The sequence below is a fragment of the Dryobates pubescens genome, chromosome 20 (assembly GCF_014839835.1).
Source record: "Dryobates pubescens isolate bDryPub1 chromosome 20, bDryPub1.pri, whole genome shotgun sequence".
Taxonomy (NCBI): Eukaryota; Metazoa; Chordata; class Aves; order Piciformes; family Picidae; genus Dryobates; species Dryobates pubescens.
The window spans coordinates 21,280,693-21,306,392 of record NC_071631.1 but is presented as its reverse complement, the minus strand read 5'-3'; the positions used below and the strand labels follow the sequence as shown (position 1 = coordinate 21,306,392).

General features: G+C 47.2%; 1 protein-coding gene across 3 annotated transcripts; it reads left to right on the top strand.

Moving 5' to 3' along the window:
* The first annotated feature begins 285 nt into the window (after positions 1-285).
* Positions 286-19,513, top strand: LOC104307700 (myosin-1B). Of its 3 annotated transcripts, none has more exons than XM_054170775.1 (38): positions 286-489; positions 578-721; positions 814-970; positions 1,722-1,749; positions 1,848-1,962; positions 2,056-2,148; positions 2,617-2,680; positions 2,761-2,859; positions 2,953-3,056; positions 3,132-3,270; positions 3,497-3,615; positions 3,709-3,858; positions 5,275-5,445; positions 6,788-7,082; positions 7,203-7,291; positions 7,724-7,811; positions 7,906-8,023; positions 8,470-8,593; positions 8,679-8,815; positions 8,909-9,164; positions 10,795-11,037; positions 11,145-11,321; positions 11,407-11,552; positions 11,640-11,730; positions 11,819-12,208; positions 12,324-12,450; positions 12,685-12,803; positions 13,128-13,324; positions 13,723-13,906; positions 13,993-14,158; positions 14,266-14,390; positions 14,579-14,887; positions 15,055-15,258; positions 18,106-18,231; positions 18,327-18,497; positions 18,587-18,691; positions 18,827-18,922; positions 19,355-19,513. In XM_054170775.1, the coding sequence occupies exons 1-38, from the start codon at positions 286-288 to the stop codon at positions 19,508-19,510; spliced, it is 5,826 nt and encodes a 1,941-aa protein (XP_054026750.1). In that variant the 3' UTR covers positions 19,511-19,513. The 3 variants fall into 3 exon arrangements, with proteins under 3 accessions (XP_054026750.1, XP_054026751.1, XP_054026749.1); XM_054170776.1 differs by having other exon boundaries at positions 6,788-7,094; positions 7,224-7,291; XM_054170774.1 differs by having other exon boundaries at positions 6,788-7,103; positions 7,224-7,291.
* Positions 19,514-25,700: the final 6,187 nt, after the last annotated feature.

Sequence of the window (25,700 nt, the reverse complement as noted above, 5' to 3'; positions counted from 1 at the left end):
GTAGAGGAGATAAGGAAGATAATCAAAACCTCCCTGGAAAAAACTTGTTCTGGGTACCTTGATCCAACATTTGTCCTGCGTGGCACAGGAAGGTGGAGCAAAGAACTGCCTGAGGTTCTTCCCAAGTTGCACAATCTATGATGCTGTTTAAGTTTTTCGACAAAGGTTGTGACTCATTTGGGCACACATCTGCTCCTCACAGTGCTCTCTATCTGCTCCTCACAGTGCTCTCTATCTGCTCCTCACAGTGCTCTCTGCAGACAAGATCCTCCATAAAGCGCAGCCATGTCGACAGACGCCGAGATGGCCATCTTTGGGGAGGCTGCTCCCTACCTCCGCAAGTCAGAGAAGGAGAGAATTGCAGCCCAGAATAAGCCCTTTGATGCCAAGACATCTGTCTTCGTGGTGCATGCAAAGGAATCCTTTGTGAAAGGGACAGTCCAGAGCAAGGAAGGAGGGAAGGTCACCGTCAAGACTGAAGGTGGAGAGGTTGGTAAAATGCAAGATTGACAAACAGCATTTAATTCCCTCTCTGAGACCTCCAGTGACACAGCTGTATCTTTCCTTCCTCTGACAGACTCTGACCGTGAAGGAAGATCAAATCTTCCCCATGAACCCTCCCAAGTACGATAAGATCGAGGACATGGCCATGATGACCCACCTGCACGAGCCCGCGGTGCTGTACAACCTCAAAGAGCGTTATGCAGCCTGGATGATCTACGTAAGTAGCAGCAGCAGTCTGCCTCTGGGTGCCAGCAGCATCTGTTGTGCCAGGCTGAGGGGAAGCCAACCTGCTGTCTCCCTTCCCCACAGACCTACTCGGGTCTCTTCTGTGTCACTGTCAACCCCTACAAGTGGCTGCCGGTGTACAACCCGGAGGTGGTGCTGGCCTACCGAGGCAAGAAGCGCCAGGAGGCTCCTCCACACATCTTCTCCATCTCTGACAATGCCTATCAGTTCATGCTGACTGGTGAGTGGCTCTCAGATCCCGCCAGAAACACTTCAAATGGAACCACAGAGTTTCCCTGATTAGCACACCATCAGTCACAGCATCAATCGCTGTCAATTGGGACAGAGTTCTTTCACATCAGTATCTCTCAAGAGCAAGTTCCAGAGTCTGTGTGTCAGGAAAACCATAAACCAAATGGAGCAGTGCAAGGAGTCTGCTGATGTCTGTCATGAAAAGTGAAAGTGAACAGGGCAGAGATCTCCTTGTGATGTGGAAATTCTGTCCATGATGTGAAGCTAATTCATCAAAGAGCTAGAGGAAACATTCAGATTGGGCTTGGGAAAACCATGACAGGAAAAAGTGAGGAAGAATTAGGTATTGCTGCAGGTTTTGCTTCCACCTTTTCATTCCTTTCTTCCCTGTGCTGTAGGGCTTGGAACTACTGCCCAGGCTCAGGGTTTCCTTGTTGTGGATCCTTACTCTCCTTTTATCTTCTGCTTTAAATATAGCCTGTGTAGCAGAAAATGAAGTCACACCTAGAAACAATTTCTTGTATGCAGGAAATAACAGGGCATGGAGTGCAGTAGGGGAGCAGCACGTGGCTGCAAGGGTTGTCATTGGTCATGGAAAATAATCTTTTTTAAAGTGTTACTGGCAAGCAAAGGAAAGAGCTTGCAGACTTTTTTCTTGTCATAAGTTGCATTTCCTGCATAAATTTTCAGGCTGTTGGTATTCTTCATTTACAAAGCCTCTTTGTTTCTGCCTCTCACAGATCGGGAGAACCAGTCCATCCTGATCACGTAGGTACCCTTCCTGCTCAGGTCCCTGCGGGGCTGCCCGGTGCCAGGGGATCTCCTGCCTGACCCCAGGCTCTCTGCTTCTCCCTTTGCTTTGGCAGTGGAGAATCCGGTGCGGGCAAGACTGTGAACACCAAGCGTGTCATCCAGTACTTTGCAACAATTGCAGCCAGTGGGGAGAAGAAGAAGGAGGAGCAGACATCAGGCAAGATGCAGGTAAATTAAGAGATTGTGGCTGGAACTGATGCTTTTCCCTGTTCTTGCCATGATTTTTGTAAAGGATAACCTCCACTGATGACCATCCTGCAGGGCACGCTTGAGGATCAAATCATCAGCGCCAACCCCTTGCTGGAGGCCTTTGGCAACGCCAAGACCGTGAGGAACGACAACTCCTCTCGCTTTGTGAGTTGTTGATCAGAGAAGCTGACATTTATAGGTGAACACGGGTGTCAGAACAGGAGCTGTCCCTTCTGAAGTGTCATGGTTGGATGACTCTATTCATCAGACCAGTACTTTCCTCATATTTTTTGTCAGCTAAAACCAATCTACCTCATTTATCATTTACACTACCCAAATGCACCTTTACAGCCTCCCTATATGATTAAAATTTATTTCTCTATATTCATAAGTTTGAACTGAAGCATAGATGACCTAATAAAAGGCTTGTTTGTGGTTTTTGTTGTTCCTCTGCAATCAGGATTATGTACCAAATAATAATGACTTGGCTCAGAAATTTACCTCAGCGTTGCCAGTTTTGCTTTTTAAAAGAAAAATAATCAAAATAACTTCTGTGTCTAAAATCTGTCCTCTGTGGAGAGGAAAGGCTGCACAGTGAAATTTCAAAATCTCTTCTTTCTTTCCCCTTTGAAGGGCAAATTCATCAGAATCCACTTTGGGGCCACAGGCAAACTGGCTTCTGCTGACATTGAAACTTGTAAGACACCTCCATTCCTTTCTTCCTTTCCACCTCAGTGTACTTTCTAAGGCCTTACTCTGTCCTACCTTCATTGCCAGATCTGCTGGAGAAGTCCAGAGTCACTTTCCAGCTCAAGGCAGAAAGAAGCTACCACATATTCTATCAGATCATGTCCAACAAGAAGCCAGAGCTAATCGGTAGGAAGTATTACAAATAGTTTGACATACTCTGAATATGTTTAACATTTATCTTCGTCCTTAAGGCCAGGTATGTCCCATTCCTCTTTACAGACATGCTCCTTATCACCACCAACCCATATGACTATCAGTTTGTGAGTCAGGGTGAGATCACCGTTGCCAGCATTAATGACCAGGAGGAGCTGATGGCTACAGATGTAAGTAACACAGAAGATAGTGGCAAAAGTTCCCTTTGATGTCCCAGAGATTTATTTGACTCATTCTGTTGTCAGAGTGCCATTGACATCCTGGGCTTTGCCGCTGATGAGAAGACAGCCATCTACAAGCTGACAGGGGCTGTCATGCACTACGGGAACCTGAAGTTCAAGCAGAAGCAGCGTGAGGAGCAGGCAGAGCCTGATGGCACAGAAGGTAATAACAACCAGCTACTTCGCTGGCAGTTGGCAGGCAAGTATCTTGCTGCAATTTGCAAAGGCATAAATCTCAGCTTCCATAATGCATAATACAGAATACTTTAAATTTCCCTTTGAGCTACCACAGGACTGCAGTGCTGAAACCTACAGCTGCTTCTTAGAGGACATCCAGTTTTGATGGTCACTTCTCCTGGGTCACTGTCTCCCTCTCTCTTTGTGTATAGTTGCTGACAAGGCTGCCTACCTGATGGGTCTGAACTCAGCAGACCTGCTCAAGGCCCTATGCTACCCTCGAGTCAAGGTTGGGAATGAGTATGTGACCAAAGGTCAAACGGTGCAGCAGGTAACAGCCAGTTAGTGACAGGGAACCTCTGCCTTGATTTACTCTCTTGCTTTGGGTGCTATTTTCCATCTGCTGCCTTCTTCTTTGGTTTAGGTGAACAATTCAGTTGGTGCGCTGGCAAAGGCTGTCTATGAGAAGATGTTCCTGTGGATGGTTGTTCGCATCAACCAGCAGCTGGACACCAAGCAGCCCAGGCAGTACTTCATTGGTGTGCTGGACATTGCTGGCTTTGAGATCTTTGATGTAAGTATCACAGAAATGACAGTAAAATACTGAAAAGGAAATTAGGGCTCAAGAAATTCTGGAGAATTCTGGTGGGGTTTTCTTAAACTTTGCCTGCAATTTCAGACCAAGTTTGGTATTTTTTGAAACAGCGTAGTTTTAATTTCCTGGAAGTATTTTCATTCCTTGAATTTACCCCTGCTGTTTCTCCAGCAGAATCCATGAGCTTCAGTGTCTCTCCATGTAATGGCTTTGTTTATCAGGAACATTGTCTTCAGCAAGAGTAGGGAAGTGGTTGAATCCCTGTACTAGGCATGGGTGAGGCTGAAGCTCAAATCCTGAGTTTGTTTGGGGCCTTCACTCCAAAAAGGACACTGAGGAGCTGGAGCAGGTCCAGAGAAATGCAACAAAGCTGGGGAAGGGTCAGGAGAACAGGGCTGGGGAGGAACAGCTGAGGAACCTGGGGGTATTTGGCCTGGAGAAGAGGAAGCTGAGAGGAGACCTCATTGCTCTCTACAGCTCCCTGAAAGGAGGTTGCAGTGAGGTGGGGGTTGGGTTCTTCTGCCTAGTATCAGGTGACAGAATGAGAGTAAATTGCCTGAAATTGTGCCAGGGGAGGGTTAGGTTGGAGATGAGGAAAAATGTTCTTGCTGCAAGAGTGGTCAGGGATTGGCACAGGCTGCCCAGGGAGGTGGTGGAGTCCCCATGCCTGGAGGTACTCAAGAAATGTGTGGCCATGGCACTCAGGGCCATGGTTTAGTGGCCATGGTGGTGTTGGGTTGATGGTTGGACTCAATGATCTTAAAGGTTCTTTTTGCATAATTAAAGCTGCCTTTTGCATAATCAGCACAAATGCTGCAGCTTTTCAACAGTTAGAGCTTAGTATTTTAAAAGTGCACTGACGAATAGCACGCAAATACTACAGACACAACATTGTGGAGTCCCACAAATAATTGTTTCAAGGCTTTAGAAAGAGACAGCAATATATATCATTTGCTTCTGAAAAGCAGGGGATGATTCCCACAGAGAGAATGGTTTGGCTGCCTTTAGGGCAGAGAAAGGAATTCTGCAGATGTTTGGAGAAGGTTCCTGAGTCCAAGCCTGGACTAGCAAACACAGGAGATGTCCAACCTTTCTGTAAGGGCAATGGAAAAATCTACACAATATGAGAGAAAAGAGTGACATAAATTGCACCTTGATAGAAATAAGAGCACAAAATAATTTTGGATCTTGATTTAAAAATCCATTATCTCTGTAAACAGGCATCAAAGAGCCCAACCCCCCCAATTTCTTTAAAAATAGGTAATGGAATGTTTTAACTTTGAAAAGGATCTTTGTTTTACCTGAGCATGGCTGCATGGGATTCCGAGTGCGCAGGAGAAAGCTCTACAAACAGTTCTTCATCTTGAGAATGAGTAAAACCTCTTTCCTGAATAGTTCAACAGCCTGGAGCAGTTGTGCATCAACTTCACCAACGAGAAACTGCAACAGTTCTTCAACCACCACATGTTCGTGCTGGAGCAGGAGGAGTACAAGAAGGAAGGCATTGAGTGGGAGTTCATTGACTTTGGCATGGACCTGGCTGCCTGCATTGAGCTCATTGAGAAGGTAAGTTGATTACATTTCAGGTTTTGTGATTTCTTCTTGTTGTGGGTTTAAGACTAACCATAGAGTTGAAAAGTCCTCCAAGGCGCTAGACAGATACAGGGAACGGCAATCTTTTGTTATTCAACCCCATAAGCCCTGCATCCGCTACATAAACTGGTTGCAGAGTCAAATCCTCCCTTTTCTGCCTCTCTCTCTTGTAATGTGGTGGAGGTTTGCATCCTGGCTTGTCCTGGGCAAAGCCAGTTTGGTAGCACAGCCATTAGGCTTGGCATGGTGGGGTAGGGAGGCCTGGTGGGGGGCACTGAAGCCTGGGTTGTTGGCAGGCTTTGGACTTAATGAGCTGGTTGTAAGATAAAAAGTGAATTTGGGTGTTTCACATCCATGTAAATAGTCTATCAATTTAAATTTCCAGTACTACTTGGAGTGTTTTTATTTTACTCCCTGTGGGAGGGGTAAAATATATTTTCTGTCTGCTCTAAAACTAAACTAAGACACTTCTTCGTGACAGAACTCTAGGATGTTCGGCCTTGGTTTTTTCCTGGCCCTAATGCTTTATGAATTTAAGTTTATAAACAATTTATGTTCCTGGCTATTCGAATTTTCATTTCAAATGTTGTATGAATTCAGGAGGTAATTACTGAGGAGCTTTGTGAATAGGGTACAAATAAGTACCTGCAGGTTTATCCTGCAGGTCCTGCATCTGGGTTGGGGCAATCGCAAGCACCGACATAGGCTGGGCAGGGACTGGCTTGAGAGCAGTCCTGAAGAAAAGGCCTTGGGGGTCCTAGCTTCAGGAGGACTGTAACTTTATGGTTTTGTAAAAGCACTGAGCCTCAAAACCATAACAGTAAGTAAAATTGTAGGTGTATATTGATAAAGGGACCTGATGATTAGGAATAAATAAAATTATCCCTGTGAGCTGACACTGCAACATCCTCTTGTATGGGAAGGAAAACCCAGGGATATCTCATCTGAAGTAAATTTTTAGGATGCAGCTAAAAGAACCCGTTGGACTGTTCAATCAAGCTGAGTTTTAGAAAGGCACCTTCATCCATACAAATGTACCTTGGGAAAGCATTAGTGCCAAAAATACCCAACAAGCCTGCTTTTGATTCTTCAGAGTTTATGACCAAAATGTTGTGTGATTATTGTGACACTCTCTGTTCTGAAACCTCAGTTTCAGGCACAAATTCATATTTTGTCTCAAGCTGCATGTGGAAAACTTAACAAAGTTTTAATACATTTTGATCCAAAAAAAGAAAATTGATCCACATCTCAGTCACCTATGCCTTACTGAAGGCAGATCTGTATTTCACCACTGTTATTATTTTACCTCTCCCAGCCCATGGGCATCTTCTCCATCCTGGAAGAGGAGTGCATGTTCCCCAAGGCAACTGACACCTCTTTCAAGAACAAGCTCTACGACCAGCATCTGGGCAAGTCCAACAACTTCCAGAAGCCTAAACCTGGCAAAGGCAAGGCTGAGGCTCACTTCTCCCTGGTGCACTATGCTGGCACTGTGGACTACAACATCACTGGCTGGCTGGAGAAGAACAAGGACCCTCTGAATGAAACTGTCATTGGGTTGTACCAGAAATCCTCTGTGAAGACGCTGGCCTTGCTCTTTGCCTCTGCTGGTGGAGAGGAAGGTCAGCTCTGTCAAATGTCATCTCTCTGGTGTGCAGTGGCTCTGCAAAACTGTGGAATCATACATAGGCTTCACTGACATTAATGTTTCGTTATCTTCACTTTATCAGAGGCTAGTGGTGGTGGTGGAGGTGGTGGTGGCAAGAAAGGCGGCAAGAAGAAGGGTTCCTCTTTCCAGACTGTCTCAGCTCTTTTCCGGGTAAATGAACACTTTTAGCATTTTCATCTATGCAAATTGCAATTAAACTGCACTTTACACTCACTTAGGCCTAGTAAAGCACCAAACACCTTTCAATGAGATCCACATTTAAAAAAACCTACACCAGTCTCAAGGAATGAAAACTGACTCTGTAAGGTTCTAAACTCACTTTTAAGCAAGAATTTACTCATAAAACTATGAAGTCCCCACTCCGTATCACTCATTGAGTTCATGGCAGCTACGTTTTTATCCTGGGAGTTGCTGTTCAGTGTTCAGAATCAGAGTTAATAGAGGGACAGACTGAGGTGTTACCAGCTGAGAGTTTTCAGCTGGGTGCATATCCATTGACAGGCCTATTATGACAAGTTCAAAGCACTAGGAGTTAGTTTTTCCGTATTTCATACAAATGCTTACTGAGTCCTGTTCCCACAGGAGAACCTGAACAAGCTGATGACCAACCTACGGAGCACTCACCCCCACTTCGTCCGTTGCATCATCCCAAATGAAACAAAAACCCCTGGTAAGATGCTGAAGCAGAAAGAGATCTCCCTCTGGTGCAGCCCTTGCCCTGTGCACTGGACACTGTGGCATTGCCCTGTGCTCTGAATTGCTAGGTGCCATGGAGCACGAGCTGGTGCTGCACCAGCTGCGCTGTAACGGCGTGCTGGAAGGGATCCGCATCTGCAGGAAGGGATTCCCCAGCAGAGTCCTCTATGCTGACTTCAAACAGAGGTGAGAGCTATGAAATGATGTCTTGTGCTGACTACTCTGCCAGTGTCTCAGTGTAATGGAGTCGTGACAGAGCTGCACCAGCCAGTGATGACAAGACAGGAAAATGCAGTTTGGGAAGTGGCTACAACAGATTCTCAGACTAAAATTGCAAGCTCAGATAGAGTGCTTTCGCCACTGGATCTGCTGCACATTGCAGGGGAAAGTGCCAACGTTCCTCCATAGGAAAAGATTGGACTGAAATGGCTGGCAATCAGTGTCCTCTTTTCATCTATGATGGATCACCTTCAAGACAACAGAAGTTATCAGATTAAGACTTCCTTATCAGGGTTTCTCTAAAGAAGGAGGACATTCCAGATTCTTCAGCCTTACTCTGCTCTTGTTGACTGCAGTTAATTTCAATACACTGTACAGCCTGATCACTTGAGATTTACTCCTATTTCCCATAGGTACAAGGTGCTGAATGCCAGTGCCATCCCAGAGGGACAGTTCATTGACAGCAAGAAGGCTTCTGAGAAGCTTCTTGGGTCAATTGATGTGGACCACACCCAGTACAAATTTGGCCACACCAAGGTACAAACCCTCCTTGACTCACTCTCTGTGTGCCTGTGCTGTGCTCTGCCTGGCAGTCAGGTGCTGCAATGTTCTTTTGCTCCAGGTGTTCTTCAAAGCTGGGCTGATAGGGCTCCTGGAGGAGATGAGGGATGAGAAGCTGGCACAGCTCATCACCCGCACACAGGCCATGTGCAGAGGCTTCCTGGCAAGAGTGGAGTACCAGAGAATGGTGGAGAGAAGGTAAACATTCCTCATCTTCAGTAAAGTCACTGTACTTGGGGGAAGGAGCTGGCACTTGACACATGGAAAATATTCATTTTAATTCTGCTTCAGGGAGTCCATCTTCTGCATCCAGTACAACGTTAGGGCCTTCATGAACGTCAAGCACTGGCCCTGGATGAAGCTCTTCTTCAAGATCAAGCCCTTGCTGAAGAGTGCAGAGTCTGAGAAGGAGATGGCCAACATGAAGGAGGAGTTTGAGAAAACCAAGGAAGAGCTCTCAAAGTCTGAGGCCAAGAGGAAGGAGCTGGAGGAGAAAATGGTTTCTTTGATGAAGGAGAAAAATGACCTGCAGCTGCAAGTGCAATCTGTGAGTTTATCACCATTTATTTCTCACTAGAAAAACATCCTGTTCATCTAGACAGCTCTTTTGCAAGCAGAAGGTCAGACTATAGATGTCCAGGTGTCATTCCTTTTTACTGAAGTATGCATCATCCTGGCTGTGAAGCTCTAGAAAGTGGTATCTCAAAGTGATCTCACAGTACCAGGGTGACACAGGGAGCTGCAAGTGAGAGTCAGTGCTCTTGCTTTCTGAGGAAGAAACCATCTATAGCTAGCCAAGATGAAATGCTCAGGACATGGACCTGAACCCCCCCACTCCCTTTCAGCAGGTGAGTCCTGCAGGCAGCATTTCTGTCTCACCAGAATTCCTTAATTTTGGATAGTAAACACAGCCTAGAATTCACAATTGAAAATTCAGCCCCTCAATGACTTATGGATTATTGTTCACTCAGGAAGGGGGAATATGACTTTAAATTTCTCCTCAGTCTAAAAGGACTGCCAAGCTCCTGATTCTGCTCAAAAGTCTTCTCTCCAGGGATGTTCTATGGTGCTTTACTGTGCACACGAACAGTCAATATTCCCTAGGAAGATTAAAAGGAACAGGCAGATTCCACCTGACACAGGAAGGTGTTGAATCTTCTTTTTGAAATGGCTGAGTCCTGCTTTAATCAATAACCCTTAAGTGCAAAATGTCTGTACCAAACCAGCTCCAGGCCCCAATTAGGCAGCCCCAGGCCCCAGTTAGGTAGCCCCTGGCCTAATTGGCAGCATTGCCAAGGCTGACAGCAGGCCTCACTCCCCTCCCTAGAGAGGTAAGACCCTGGGAGTCCTTCCCAAGAGGAGAGAGGGAGGGGAAAAAGGGAAAAACTGATTTTGCAACCAGTTTATGGGTATGCAGGATTTATGGCTATGAGACACACCTTCCAGTCCAACTCCTGGACACTCTAGCCCCTCTGGGGGTCTGTAACTTTGTGGTTCTTAAAGGCACCCACAGCCTCAAATGGCCACACAGACACAGATTCTGATCTTCCTACTTACAATGGTATCTGTCAGTTAAACCCATTGAGGATAAAGCTACTCAAATGAAATCCCAAGTAGAGACTCCAAGAAGGAAGCTGGCTGAAGTCAGCACTGAGAGCTCCAGACATACAGGCTGGAAATAGGAAAAATCTGCACACTTCCAAAAGCCAAAGCCACTGCAGTGTGCACAGGACTTGCAAGGAATGTAGAAGAATAATCTTCTTCTTTTTCTCTAATACTTTTTCTCTTGAGAATAAAACGACTTTAAATCCCCACATAAACCTGGGCTCAACGTCAGTTAAAAAAGAGAAGCCACCAATTGCTCTCTATAAAGCAAAGATCTGTAACTCCTTTCCACTGAAAAATTAGGGACAGAGACAGGGACTGTTCTGTGATGCCTCTAAGAGCAGGAGATATTCTCGGAGCTACAAATTCAGAGAAATACTATTGAAAGGGTCAAGAACAATTGAAGGTGTTGAAGTGCACTCATAAATATATCCAGGCAGAAAAACTGGCAGCACTGTTCACCTTTTGAGTGGGAGGGGATTTAAGACGAGGTTTTCACATAGGCCAGAGTAGTAAGATAAGAAGACAAAATTTCGAATATGTTAGACAAACAAAATCTGTCTCCCCACCAGGAAGCTGATGCTTTGGCTGATGCTGAGGAGAGGTGCGACCAGCTCATCAAAAACAAAATCCAGCTGGAAGCCAAAATTAAAGAGGTGACTGAAAGGGCTGAGGATGAGGAGGAAATTAATGCTGAGCTGACAGCCAAGAAGAGAAAACTGGAGGATGAATGCTCAGAGCTGAAGAAAGATATTGATGACCTGGAATTAACACTGGCCAAGGTGGAGAAGGAAAAGCATGCCACTGAGAACAAGGTATGAGGCAGGAGGGGTCACTCACAACTCAGCAAAGAGCACTGTGCTCTTCCAAGATTACTATACTTTATACTTCCTTTATTTACACCTCTCCCTGCTTCTCAAAGGTGAAAAACCTGACAGAGGAGATGGCAGCTCTGGACGAGACCATTGCCAAGCTGACAAAAGAGAAGAAAGCTCTCCAAGAGGCTCATCAGCAGACACTGGATGACCTGCAGGCAGAGGAGGACAAAGTCAACACTCTGACCAAAGCTAAAATCAAGCTGGAGCAGCAAGTGGATGATGTAAGCACACAGGCAACGAGCAAGAAGAGGACAGGTGTGGAGTTTGAGCTGTGTGGCAGAGCACTGATGGCCTTCTTGTCTTTAGCTGGAAGGGTCCCTGGAGCAAGAGAAGAAACTGCGCATGGACCTGGAGAGAGCCAAGAGGAAACTGGAAGGAGACCTGAAGATGAACCAGGATTCCATCATGGATCTGGAAAATGATAAGCAGCAGCTGGAGGAGAAACTGAAGAAGTAAGTGAGGCTGTAGGGCAGCTGAGCACTGTGCTGCTGAGCTTGTCTCATTCCTTTGAGCTCTAACATGGTTTGCTTTGCCCAAAGGAAAGACTTTGAGATCAGCCAGATCCAGGGCAAGATCGAGGATGAGCAAGCCCTGGGCATGCAGTTCCAGAAGAAGATCAAGGAGCTGCAGGCAAGTCTCTGTTGCTTCCTCTCTTTCACCTAGACTCAGGTCAGGCAGGAGAAGGCCATGGGTGTGAAGGGTCTCTCGTGTTCCCCAGGCTCGCATTGAGGAGCTGGAGGAGGAAATTGAGGCCGAGCGAACCTCTCGGGCAAAAGCAGAGAAGCATCGAGCTGACCTCTCCCGGGAGCTGGAGGAGATCAGTGAGCGCCTGGAAGAGGCAGGAGGAGCTACATCAGCTCAGATTGAGATGAACAAGAAGCGTGAGGCAGAGTTCCAGAAGATGCGTCGTGACCTGGAGGAGGCCACGCTGCAGCACGAGGCCACAGCTGCCGCCCTGCGGAAGAAGCACGCGGACAGCACCGCTGAGCTCGGGGAGCAGATCGACAACCTGCAGAGGGTGAAGCAGAAGCTGGAGAAGGAGAAGAGTGAGCTGAAGATGGAGATTGACGACCTGGCCAGCAACATGGAGTCTGTCTCCAAAGCCAAGGTACACAAATACCTCATGGGCTCATTGACCCCATGGAGTCCAGCACAAACTCCTGCACCTGCTGTCATTAAGAGTGTGGTCAATAACTTCTCTCCTTCTGTTTGTTGACTCCCAGGCAAACCTGGAGAAGATGTGCCGCACCCTGGAAGATCAGCTGAGCGAGATCAAGACGAAGGAAGAAGAACATCAGCGCATGATCAATGACCTCAATGCTCAGAGAGCTCGCCTGCAGACAGAGTCAGGTGAGACATGGACAACTCTGATGTGCAAATGAACAATGTCAGAGAGGTAAAGTAGAAGTTACCCTTCTGGGCTGATGGTTTGAGTGCCAGGCTTTGGCTCCCCTCTCATGAGAAATGCACGAGATGAGATCACAAAGTTCTGCAGGCTCTGCAGACTCTGTGGTTTTATAGCCTGAGTGCCCCCCCTGCTGTCCCCCATGGCACTAAAGGCTGTGTGTCTGCCAACTCTCCCAGGTGAATATTCACGCCAGGTGGAGGAGAAGGATGCTTTGGTTTCTCAGCTGTCAAGAGGCAAGCAGGCATTCACCCAGCAGATTGAGGAACTCAAGAGGCACCTGGAGGAAGAGATCAAGGTGAGAAGGCTTTCCAAATGTCATAGTATGCATTGGATTCCTTCTGTCAAGGAGGAGCTTCAGAAACAACTGAAATTACAGAGCCAACAAGATGAGAGGGACTAAAATGAACCACGTGGGCAATGCAGCACAGGACTTCCCACACTGCCTTTGGTGACCCTTACATGCAGTCTGTCTATGACGACTTCTGCTGCTTCCTGCCTCTTCTTTTCCCATTCAGGAACTTGCCATCCTTCTCAGAGAAGAATGATCCAGTGTCTGTCAGCATTCCACTCAGGACATTTCCCAGGGTATCTCCATTCTCTTTCTACTATTTCCCCTCAGGCCAAGAACGCCCTGGCCCACGCCCTGCAGTCTGCTCGCCACGACTGCGACTTGCTCCGGGAACAATATGAGGAGGAGCAGGAGGCCAAGGGGGAGCTGCAGCGAGCCCTGTCCAAGGCCAACAGTGAAGTGGCTCAGTGGAGAACCAAATACGAGACGGACGCCATTCAGCGCACGGAGGAGCTGGAGGAGGCCAAGTACGGGGGGAAGGCGGAGTAGGCTGGGAGGGGCCAAGAATGGAAACTTGAGGAGACCACTGGGATGTTATCAGGAAGAAGCCAATGCTCTACTTTGGGGTGGGGTGCCAGGAAGAGAAAATGTAACTGAGAGGTGGGATGAAAGGGGAAAGGCAGAAGCAGCAAAGACTTTCAGAAACAGAATAGCAGAGAGAGCCTTGTGTGTGCAGCACAGTGCTCATGCAGGCCAGGGTCCAGGCACAGAAATGCAGTGGTTGGCTGGGAGACATCCTGCACCTCCATTCTCTATACTCTTTAGTCACCACATGCAACTAGGTAGCTAAGGGCACTCTTCTGAAAAACATACTGGCTACAGACACTTTTGCTTCCTCACCTGGAACTCTGCTGACCACCCCCAGGAAGAAGCTGGCTCAGCGCCTGCAGGATGCAGAGGAACATGTTGAAGCTGTCAATGCCAAATGTGCCTCTCTGGAAAAGACAAAGCAGAGGCTGCAGAATGAAGTGGAGGACCTGATGATTGATGTGGAGAGATCAAATGCTGCCTGTGCAGCTCTGGACAAGAAGCAGAGAAACTTTGACAAGGTCTTTTGGGCTCCAGCCCTGGGGTTCCAGGGCAGAGCATGTCCTCCTGACCAGCACACCCATACTCACATCCCATTTCTCTTCAGATCCTGGCAGAATGGAAACAGAAGTATGAGGAAACACAGGCTGAGCTGGAATCCTCCCAGAAGGAGTCTCGCTCTCTCAGCACAGAGCTGTTCAAGATGAAGAATGCCTATGAGGAGTCCTTGGGCCACCTGGAAACGCTCAAGCGGGAGAACAAGAACTTGCAGCGTAAGTGCCTGGCCCTCTGCTCCTGGATGGGCTTTTTCATAAGCATGGCAGAGGCTTTCCCATGCTGCTCTGTTGCTTAACCATGCCATTGGTCTTTGCTCCCACAGAGGAGATTTCTGAACTGACGGAGCAGATTGCAGAAGGAACAAAGGCAATTCATGAGCTGGAGAAGGTCAAGAAGCAGATTGAGCAGGAGAAATCTGAACTCCAGGCTGCTCTGGAGGAAGCTGAGGTACATGCTCATAATTGTTGTTTTCCAAAAAGAATTACTGAGGAGTACTGTGAGAGATTAAAAGAACAGGAAAATCAAGGCCTGTTTTCACATCCCCCATTTGAATACAGTCCTGTTTCCTGGTGTAGGTCAATTGCAAAAGAACAGCTGGAAGTAAAATAATGACATAACATATTTCTTTTATTCAGGCCTCCCTGGAACATGAAGAGGGGAAGATTCTGCACCTCCAGCTTGAGCTCAACCAGGTGAAGGCTGAGATTGACAGGAAAATAGCAGAGAAAGATGAGGAGATTGACCAGCTGAAGAGAAACCACCACCGAGTGGTGGACTCCATGCAGAGCACCCTGGATGCTGAGATCAGGAGCAGGAATGAAGCCCTGAGGCTGAAGAAGAAGATGGAAGGAGACTTGAATGAAATGGAGATCCAGCTGAGCCATGCCAACAGAGTGGCTGCAGAGGCACAGAAGAACCTGAGGAACACACAGGGGGTGCTCAAGGTATGGCACAACAAAAGAGGTGCTCACTGGATCCTGACTTGGCTAAACATTTCCCGGTTGTACAATTCTGTCACTGCAATACTGATGTGAAAGAGGAAATTAAAAAAAAAAATAAAATTTCGAAAAGGGAAAATGCACCTTACAATCCATCTTGTCTCTCTTTCCAGGATACCCAGATCCACCTGGATGATGCTCTCAGGACTCAGGAGGACCTGAAGGAGCAGGTGGCCATGGTGGAGCGCAGAGCAAACCTGCTGCAGGCTGAAATTGAGGAGCTTCGGGCAGCCCTGGAGCAAACAGAGAGGTCGAGGAAATTGGCTGAGCAGGAGCTGATAGATGCAACTGAGAGAGTTCAGCTTCTCCACACTCAGGTAAGATCTAGGCTTCAACATGGATCATATCTACAGATCTATGAGAACTGAAATAACAGAGTCAGAGAGTCATAGAGTCATCCAGGCTGGACAGGACCTTCGAAACCAGCCAGTCCAGCCATTTCACCCACTCCACCAAGTCTGTCACTACACCACATCCCCTAGCACCAGACCTAGATGGCTTTTAAATATGTCCAGGGATGGCAATCCAACCACCTCCCAGGCCTGATAACCCTTTCCTTGATTTTTTTTTTTCTAATGTGCAGTCTAAACCTCACCAACACAGCTTGAGGCCATCCCCTCTCATTCTATCGTTAGCTACTTGTGAGAATAGACCAGTGCCTGTCTCTTATGAAGGTGTCACTCTGCTCTGCCCCTCTGCCTCTCCCACCCCTGTCTTTCAGCTCAGGGGGCTGGGTGACTGGGGAACAACTACTTCTACTGCTAAAGACTGAGGCAAAGGCAGCATTAGTACTTCAAGCCTTTTCCTCATCCTTTGTCATTGTTACCCCCTGTATACCATAAAGGTTGAAGGTTCTGCCCACTCCTTCTGTTGTTAATGTGTTTATAGAAACATTTTTTGTTGTCTCTAACAGCAGTAGTTAGGTTGAGTTCTAACTGGGCTTTGGCCCTCCTAATTTTCTCCCCGTGTAACCTCACCACATCTTTGTAGTCCTCATGAGTGGCCTGCCCCCTATTCAGGGGCCACAACCTCTTCTTTTCTTGCTGAGTTCCAGCCAAAGCTCTTTATTCAGCCAGGCTGTCTTCTTCCCTGCTGACTTGTCTTTTGGCACATGGGCACAACCTGCTCCTGGGCCTTTAATATTTCCTTCCTGAAGTATGTCCAGCCTTCCTGGACTCCTTTACCCTTGAGAACTGCTTCCCAAGGGACTTTGTCAATCAGGCTCCTGAACAGACCAAACTCTGCCCTCTGGAAGTCCAAGGTAGCGGTTTTGCTAACCCCTCTCTTGACTTCCACAAGAATAGAAAAATTCTATCATTTTGTCATCATTTTATGATCACTATGCCCAAGACAACCTCGAACCATCACTTCCCCCACAAGTCCTGCTCTGTTCACAAGACGTAAGTCCAGGAGAGCACTTTCCCTTGTTGGTTCCTTTACCAGGTGCATCAGGGACTTATCCTCTGCACACCCCAGGAGCCCTCAGAACTGTTCTCTCTCTGCTGAGAGACAACTGGGAAGTTGAAATCCCCTGATAGGATAAGGGGGAGTGATTGTGGAACCTCTCCCAACTGCTCATAGAATATTCTGTCCACCTCATCATTCTGGTTGGGTAGTCGAAAACAGACTCCCACCACAATATCAGCTTTGTTGGCCTTCCTCCTGATCCTTACCCACAGGGACTCACCCTCATCATCACCCTCATTAATCTGTAGGCATTCATATGTATTCCTAATACAGAGGGCCACCCTACCTCCTCCTTTTCCATTCCTCTCCCTTCTGAAAACTTGGTGGTCGTTGATTGCAGCACTCCAGCTGTGTGAGACATCACACCACGTTCCTGTGATGGCAACTATATCATAGTTTTCCTGGTGCACAATGGCCTCCAAATTTTCCTGTTTGTTGCCCATGCTGCACTTCAGCCAGGTTGATTATCCTGCCACTTTTGGGTGGGAGACAAGCCCTAAATCCTACCTAACCATGCTCAGACACTTCTGTAGTTATCAGCCTATCACTACCCTTCATGTCTTCACTACCAAATCCTCCACTGAGACAACAGACTGCAAGTCCTTGTTAGCAGTTTCATCCATAATCACTGGCATGCTGCTCACAGGCACCGCTCTAGGAATCATGGTTTCATCCCAAGGGGCAATGGATATAAACTACAGCACAGGAGGTTCCACCTCAACATGAAGAGGAACTTCTTCCCTGTGAGGGTCCCAAAGCACTGGAACAGGCTGCCCAGGGAGGTTGTGGAGTCTCCTTCTCTGGAGCTTTTCAAGACCCATCTGGATGCATTCCTGTGTGACCTGTGCTGGATTCTATGCTGCTGCTCTGGCAGGGGGTTGGACTCAATGATCTTCAGAGATCCCTTCCAACCCCTAACATCCTGTGAGCTTGTGATCCCCAAGCCCCTTCAAACCTAGTTTAAAGCCTTTAATGAGCCTTGCTAACTGTTGTCCCAAGATCCTTCCCCTTCAGCTTAGGCTTCCCCACCTGTGCATGCCTGGTGTCCTGCACCTTAGCCCATTGTCAAAGAAACCAAGATTGCTGCGGTGGCTCCAGCTATGGAGCCCTGCATTAACAGACTGAATTTGTCTGTTTAGTCCACTGTCACTGCCTGTAACTGGGAGAAGAGACAAAAAGATAACCTGCACCCCTGAGTTGCCACCTGTCCCAGGGTGCAAAAGTATCTTTTGATTGTTTTTAGGCTACCAGTCACAGCCTGCTCCCCACCCATGTGGAAGATAAATAAGGGACAGGAATCTGAGTGCTGTACTAAACCAGGGAGATTCCTGAGTGATGTGCTTTCCAGGCCTCTGGGAGAACAGCACACAACCCTGTTGGGAGGCTCCACTTGGCATATTGGACCCTCTGTTCCCCTAAAGGAGGAGTCACCTACAACTATAACCCTTCTTATCTTCCTTCTGGATGATGTTGTGCAAGGGGTGGTAGAACTTTTTGACTGGGTACAGAAATCATCAGGTCTGTTTTCCTTCTCTAACAGCTTTATACCTCTGAGTCTTCAGCAGTCTACCGTTCTCAATTATCAGCAGGGCATATTTTTCATTATAACACATTAATGAAACTATATATAAAAATCAATTGTTTTTTTCTAAATACAAAACCCCACAGTATAAAAATGGTGCATTTCTGTTCACCAGAACACCAGCTTGATCAACACCAAGAAGAAGCTGGAAACAGACATTGCCCAAATCCAGGGAGAAATGGAGGATACCATCCAGGAAGCCAGAAACGCTGAAGAGAAGGCCAAGAAGGCCATCACTGATGTGAGCTGGGGACTCCTTTTGGTGCTGATTGTGGAGGAATTCTGCCCCAAAGTGTCTCCAGCACCAAAATGGCTTTGACCCTTTGCTCTCCTCAGGCAGCCATGATGGCAGAAGAGCTGAAGAAGGAGCAGGATACCAGTGCCCACCTGGAGAGGATGAAGAAGAACCTGGACCAGACAGTGAAGGACCTGCAGCACCGTCTGGATGAGGCTGAGCAGCTGGCCCTGAAGGGAGGCAGGAAGCAAATCCAGAAGCTGGAGGCCAGAGTACGTAGTAGGGCTGGGATTGGTGTGTGAGTGAGGAGATCCCTTGGAGAGGTGTGAGGGAAGCTGCAAAGTTGGGCTTCTCCTTGCAGGTGCGAGAGCTGGAAGGGGAGGTGGATGCTGAGCAGAAGCGCAGCGCTGAAGCTGTGAAGGGTGTGCGCAAGTACGAGAGGAGGGTGAAGGAGCTGACCTACCAGGTAAGGCAGGAGACACCTGTGGCCTGACAGGCTCAGGAAGCCAAAGCTTTCACAGGAAGTCCAAGGCCAAAATGTAACTTTGTGTTTTGGACAAGGCAGTAATTCTGTCTCTTTCCTGTTTGCTCTCTGCTTCAGTCTGAGGAAGACAGGAAGAATATTCTGAGGCTCCAGGATCTGGTGGACAAGCTGCAGATGAAGGTCAAATCCTACAAGAGACAATCTGAGGAGGCTGTAAGTATTGCTCAAAGAATGGGCAAGCTTTGCTTTCTGTGGGTGTCACAAAGGTGCAGAAGAGAGGAATACCAGAAATTTTTGTAATGCCAGTGATTAATAATGGAAGGTGTCAGGTCTTCAGTATCCAGATAAACCACCCTGATACCTTAGCACCAAAAGAGTGGGAGCAGAAACACACACAAAAAGAAATCCAAGGGACCAAATTTGCTCCTCAAGAGTGACACAGCCCTGGTGAAGCTTGTCACAGTGGGGTCCTGAATAGGGAGGATGAGGAGGGCTGTGGGAGGCTTCCATGTCAGCAGTGGTAAGTGGGGAATGGAGGTCTGGGCCTGCCCCCATGGAAGAGCTTCAGCCATGCAAGGCCAAATGGCAGCAGGAATGAAGCCCTGGCCCTGGGCCCCTCCCCACCGACTCCCTCTCCCCGCACAGGAGGAGCTGTCCAATGTCAACCTCTCCAAGTTCCGCAAGATCCAGCACGAGCTGGAGGAAGCCGAGGAGAGAGCTGACATTGCAGAGTCGCAGGTCAACAAGCTCCGGGCCAAGAGCCGCGAGTTCCACAGCACGAAGATAGCAGAGGAGGAGTGAAGCTGTGATGAGGCAGCAAAGTGCCCTGAGGGCTGTACAGAATGTGAGCCTCTCAGGCACCTTCTCATGCAATGAGACTTTGTAACCATGTGAATGTCTAGAGAATAAAGACTGTAGATTCTTTGCACACACCCCAGGCGCAGTGCCTTTCATTCTTACAATGCAGGTCTGTGGTTATATAAGATTTTTCATGTTTTCAAACAATTAATTTTCAGGAGTAAGCTCCAGAAATTAATTTATTGTCTGGACCAAGATCCAGAAATTGGACCCTGACAGATACAGCCATGAGAGCAAACCAAAGTTGTTGAACTACACTACAGGGTTTCCCAGCAATGGATTTGCAATTTAAGGTTAGAATTAATCACTATACACAGAGAAATCGTGAGCCAATGTTTTGCAAGGTTTACAATTGCACAAATCAAGAGGATCTGATTTTGATTATCTAAAACTGGAAAGAAGGACAGCTGAGGAAACACGACAGCACAGAAGAAATGACACTCTAAGAATACAGACAAAAAGTAACAATGGCCACTCCACACTGCCAAGCAGTGCCAAACAGTGACCAGGGAACACTTCAAGAAGCTGTGAAGTTGCTGGCAAAGGGAGCTGGAGCTGCAGGAAAGAAGGATTTTGTGCTGAGTGCAGCAGCCAGAGCGTTTGCAGCAACAGCAGTCAGGATTAGGAGGATCTCTGCCTCCCAGGCACACTGAAGTTTGCACCCCAGAAATTCTCCCATGTTCTAACCAAATATGGAAGTAGTTTGCTAGGCAGCAGCTAAATATATTGAAGGCAAAGGTGACACCATGTGCTGACTCTTGTGGCACTGTAAGTGATGCTCTTGAGACAAGACAGCATCTTTAGGTGTGAAGCTGTGAAAGTTGCACCAGTGCCAGCAGCAGCTGGGCACCAAAGGGCAAGCACCCCTCTTGCCCCAGAGTGCTCCCAATTCTTTCTTCACACACTAAACTTCTCTTGCCTCACCTCCAGAGGAAGCAAAAGGGTTTTGTTGGTACTAAACAAGCAAAATACCTCAAACAAATGATACCAAAGGCACAGCTTGACTCCAAAGTCAGTCGATGGCACCTGTGCCTCAGTAAAAGCTTGCAGAAGCTTTTCTAGCTCCATGGGTCCTTCTGTGCTTCTGCTGACTGACTGGCAAACACCACAGCAACTCTGGGTACTCTGTTTGGATGCTGAGAATCCCTCAGGCAACATTACAATGACATCCAGAACAGCCAAGCTGTCCTGACTGTGCAAGCACCATGATGCACTTGGAGCATTTGGAAAGGTTTGGGCTCTTCTCTCACCTGTAAGAAGTAACAGCTTGAGAATCTGCTTGCTCCTAACTGCTGAGATGCTGAAAGGTAACATTGCAGGTTGCTTAAATAACAACATCTTGGTCTGATGATCTGCTTCAAAGTGCAGGTGTGGGAGACAGAGTCAAGTCCCACACTTTGCACTGGGCTGGCCACTGGCCCTCCTGAAAAGCTTTCCTGGAGCCTTCTTGGAGTCAGAGTGGAATATTAATGGGAAGAGTAAGGAAAAGGGATTTCTCCTCAGTCTGTGACTTGCTGACTTAGCTGGGGGACAGGAGTCACTTTGCATTGACACCCTATTTCTGGAGTCAGACTGCCTGTGACCTGACAAGTGCTGATGCAAAGGTAACTGATCTTAGGGAAAAACCTGTTTGCTATCAGATACCTCTTGTTGATAACTCATCATAAAAATGTTCATTGTTACTGCTCTCCAAGCACTCACCAGTCTTTTACTCAGCACCCAGAAACATTGCCTTGAAAGCAAAAATTCAGACAGAGGCATGAAGAAAGGAATAAAAGAAGGAAGGAAGGAATTTGGAAGGAAGGCTTATTACTTCAATGCTTGTCTTACTGGGTTAAAGAGAACCCTGGGGGACAGATCTGATTTCTGAATGTCTGCTTTGTCCTGGCCCTGCCAGGAGGGGTAGGCAGGCAAGCTGTGTCTGATGCCTCCTCACACCCCAAGTCCCTGTGAGTGATAGTGCCAAAAGAAATGCCTGACAACACTGAAGGGAGGTGCAGCTTGGGACAGCAGTGGTCCTAGTGGGGATTAGGAGGGCAGTTGGGTGTGGGATGCTCCTGGGGGAGCTGAGGGAGGAAGTTTATATTTTGGGCATTGCATGGCAATCAACTGCTTTGTAAGCTGGTGATGCTTTTACATAGAGACTCTAAGTGCAATGATCACCATGGCAGATGCACAATGAATGGAGTAGTAGGATTTAAGCTATGCAGGAAGTTTTCCCACCATTATGTGCTCTTGGAAACATTCAGAATTTCCTTCTTTTTGGTACATGAAGTCAGAGTATTCCAGATGTCCCATCCTGAATGACACCTATCTTGGGCAGCCAGACTTTTTCCCTTAATGAGGGACTAACTAGAGCTCAGTGACTCCACGTTGCAGTATGGAACCACTGAAATCAAACAAGGAAACACTGAAGATGAATGCACAGAAACTCTGTTTTTCCTGGGGACAGGATTGTGGACAAGCCCTCATGCAGCTGAATGGGCATGGGTAAGATATATACAAATAATCCACAGTGGTTCTGTGTGTAACTCCATGTGATTTACTCTGTTGTCACCAGATGTTCTGAGTGTTCCATAAATAACTAGTTCCATAGGCTCCTAAGAACAGTACAGCCACAGCTGGAAGGATGACACACATGTTCCTTCTATTCACAGCATTCAAAAGCAAGGCTTCAGCAGCACAATGAAGTGGCTGATGTTGTTGCATCTGTGTTATCTGATCAACATGTTCTGAGAGCTTTTTTGGGAGAGTAGTCACTTTCTCAGGCTTATGCTATACTACCAACCCTGATTTCCCTTTGCACCCTTCCTTCTTCTCAACTCCTTCTATTGCCTCTTGTCTCTTTTTGCCTGTTCTACCTACATACTATTCAACTTCTCACCTTACTCACCTGCTCTGTAACAGGAGCTCCTCAGCTGCTATGCTGAGTGATGGAAAGGGCATTCTTAATGTCATGTCCTCATCCAAGACCCACTCTCCAGTTCTCCTCCATTGGTGCTTGCTGGAAAGACAGGACGAGACTAAAGCAACTGTGAAAATTTGACAATCATTCAGTACCTGCCCAGGTAATGCTTTTTTATCGTCTTGTCCTCTTCACAGTGAAGTGGTGCTGAGCTATCTTTGGAGTCCCAGTTGCTCTCCTCCTGCCCTCTGAAAGACATGATAGCCAAAGTGAAGCACTATATGTACTCAAGTGGCAGACTCCTCTATACCACTAAGCTATATCAGAAACACATTGCAAAAATTAGCCTTGGAGCTCAAGAGATTACAGTTAGGAGGCAGAGAGACATTCACAGGGCATCCATGCTTTGGTGCATGGGACAAGGCAGGCTTCACAAGCAACTTCTAGTCTTAGAAGCATGAGCTTACATTTGCCGTGGCCAGTGTCATGAAGAGCCAGACCTGCACTGTACCAACTCTCTCTGTGTCCTCTGGAATATTTTTCCATTTCTGGTAGCTCTGCCCATATATTTATTTTTGTCAAAAATCAATTAATACCTATGGTCTTATCTCATGCTCATTATGGGATGTTTTTTTACACTACATTAACACAATAACAACTCTTCAGATTAGATACCTCCTGCAGGGGATGTTAAAAGCATGCATTTCATTAGTCAACAGGAGAAAGAGAGGTTTAAACAAGGGAAGTGTGTCCTACCATCTCCAGAGTCCAGTGCCCAGCTGCATCTTGGTGTTGGGAAGTGCTGGGATGACAACCCTGCTCTGAACGATCGGCGTTTCAGACATTCTGTTTCTTTGGTGCTAACATTCCTGGCAGCTCTCATTTTACACAGAGGGCAGCAGAACTGCTGCTGCAGCAGAGACTGGGAATTCCCTGTCACAGCTCATGGAGATGCCCAGGGTGCACCAATCTCTCCAGCAAGCCTTGCTCACAGCGAGAGCAGGGCTGCCAGCAGCACTTGCAAACTGCAACTCCTGTTGGGAATGCTTTAAATAAAATAACCTGAAGGAGCAGGCAATCCAGAGAATGACAAACCTCAGCCTAACTGGAAGCTCTGCTGTGTTTGTTTGTGCTAGCAGCCAGCTTTCAGCGTAGCTTATGGCACGGTAGATAAATCTTTACATGACCCTTTTGGTATTTGCTACATTTCAGTATCACAGAATCACCAAGGTTGGAAGAGACCTCAAAGACCATCAAGTCCAACCTGTCACCCAAGACCTCATGACTACTAAACCATGGCACCAAGCACCACATCCAATCCCCTCTTGAACACTTCCAGGGATGGGGACTCCACCACCTCCCCGGGCAGCACATTCCAACAGCTAACAACTCTCTCTGTGAAGAACTTTCTCCTTACCTCCAGCCTAAACTCTCCCTGGCGCAGTTTGAGACTGTGTCCTCTTGTTCTGGTGCTGATTGCCTGGGAAAAGAGACCAACCACCTCCTGGCTACAACCTCCCTTCAGGGAGCTGTAGAGAGCAATGAGGTTACCCCTGAGCCTCCTCTTCTCCAGGCTAAACAACCCCAGCTGCCTCAGCCTCTCATCATAGGGCTTGTGCTCGAGGACTCTCCCCAGCCTTGTTGCCCTTCTCTGGACACGTTTAAGAGTCTCAATGTCCTTCTTAAACTGAGGAGCCCAGAACTGGACACAGTACTCAAGGTGTGGCCTAACCACTGCTGAGTACAGGGCTGAGTACAGCCCTGACTGTGACAAAAGCTGTCACTGAAGTGATCCCATCGACTGCATCACTGGGACTAATCTGTTCCAGTGTGATAAAAGGTGCTAAAAGATGGTCCAATTGGTCTCATCTCAAACATCAATGTATGTCTGTATATCTTTATGTCTATTATTAGCATTTTGTGAGCAGAAGGCCTGGGTGGAAGATTGCAGAATCACAGAACATTAGAGGTTGGAAGGAATATCCAGAGATCATCCAGTCCAACCCCCTGCCAGATCAGGGTCACCCAGGGTAGTCTGCACAGGAATGCACCCAGGTGGGGTTGGAAAGTCTCCAGTGAGGGAGACTTCATGACCCCTGGGGGCAGCCTGCTCCAGGGCTCTGTCACTGTCACTGTAAAGTTTCTCCTCATGTTGAGCTGAAACCTTCTGTGTTCAGGTTTGTATCCATTGGTCCTTGACTTGTTACTGCACACAACCAGAAAGAGCTTGGCCCCCTCCCCTTGACCCCCACCCCTCAGATATTGATAAACAAGCAACAGTAACAAGTGAACCATAAAATGAGCACTAAGGGAAAACAAGCAGTAAAGCTCAAAAATTTTTGCTGTTATTTACTTCACAAAGGAGGAAGCTTCTAGAAAATAACTTCTGTTCATCACTTTAATGACCAGCAACAGCACTTATGAGATACAGACCCTGTGGGAAATGGTTTTCAAACAAAGTGTTGTACCAAATAGTCCCTGGATTTATAACAGCTGGGTTTTTTTCTTTCTTTCTCAAAATCTTCATCTTTTTAGTTATTCCTGAAGCACATCTTAGCCATTTATCTGACATGAATCATGTGTGGTATAGCTGAGTGCGAAGAAGAGAAGACACTGCTCCTAGTGAAGGAGTCTAATTGCTTCTGCGAGTGCAGCTGACAGTGACTGTCTGAGGGCATATTGGTTTTCACATTGATCATTCAGAGATATCTGCTCTGCTGTGATAATAAAGATGCTGCACCACAAGAAATTCTTACCAATGTCATTAAGGCAAAAATAATTTCTAAATGAAGGCAGCTTGTGGAGCTGCCTCTAGATCACCAGAAACCCCAGGGGAGCTGCTGCTGAGTTTTTATCTTTAAAGATTTCAGGAGCATTTAAAAAGCAAACAGCTCATCAGGCTGCAAGGAAAGAGCACAGAGAAATGTAAGACCTCTGGAAAAAAGTGGATTTTTCACTACAGAGTGGTTAGTGAGTTTTCTATTCTTTCATAGAAGAGGTTCTGGAATAAATAGAATCACAAAATGTTAAAGGTTGGAAGGGACCTCCGGAGATCATCAAGTCCACCCCCCCTGCCAAAGCAGGATCACCCAGGGCAGGTCACACAGGAACCTACCCAGTAGGGTTTTGAAAGTTTCCAGAGAAGACGACCCCACAACCTCTCTGGGCAGCCTGCTCCAGGGCTCCAGCACCCTCAGAGTAAAGAAGTTTCTCCTCATATTGGTTCCC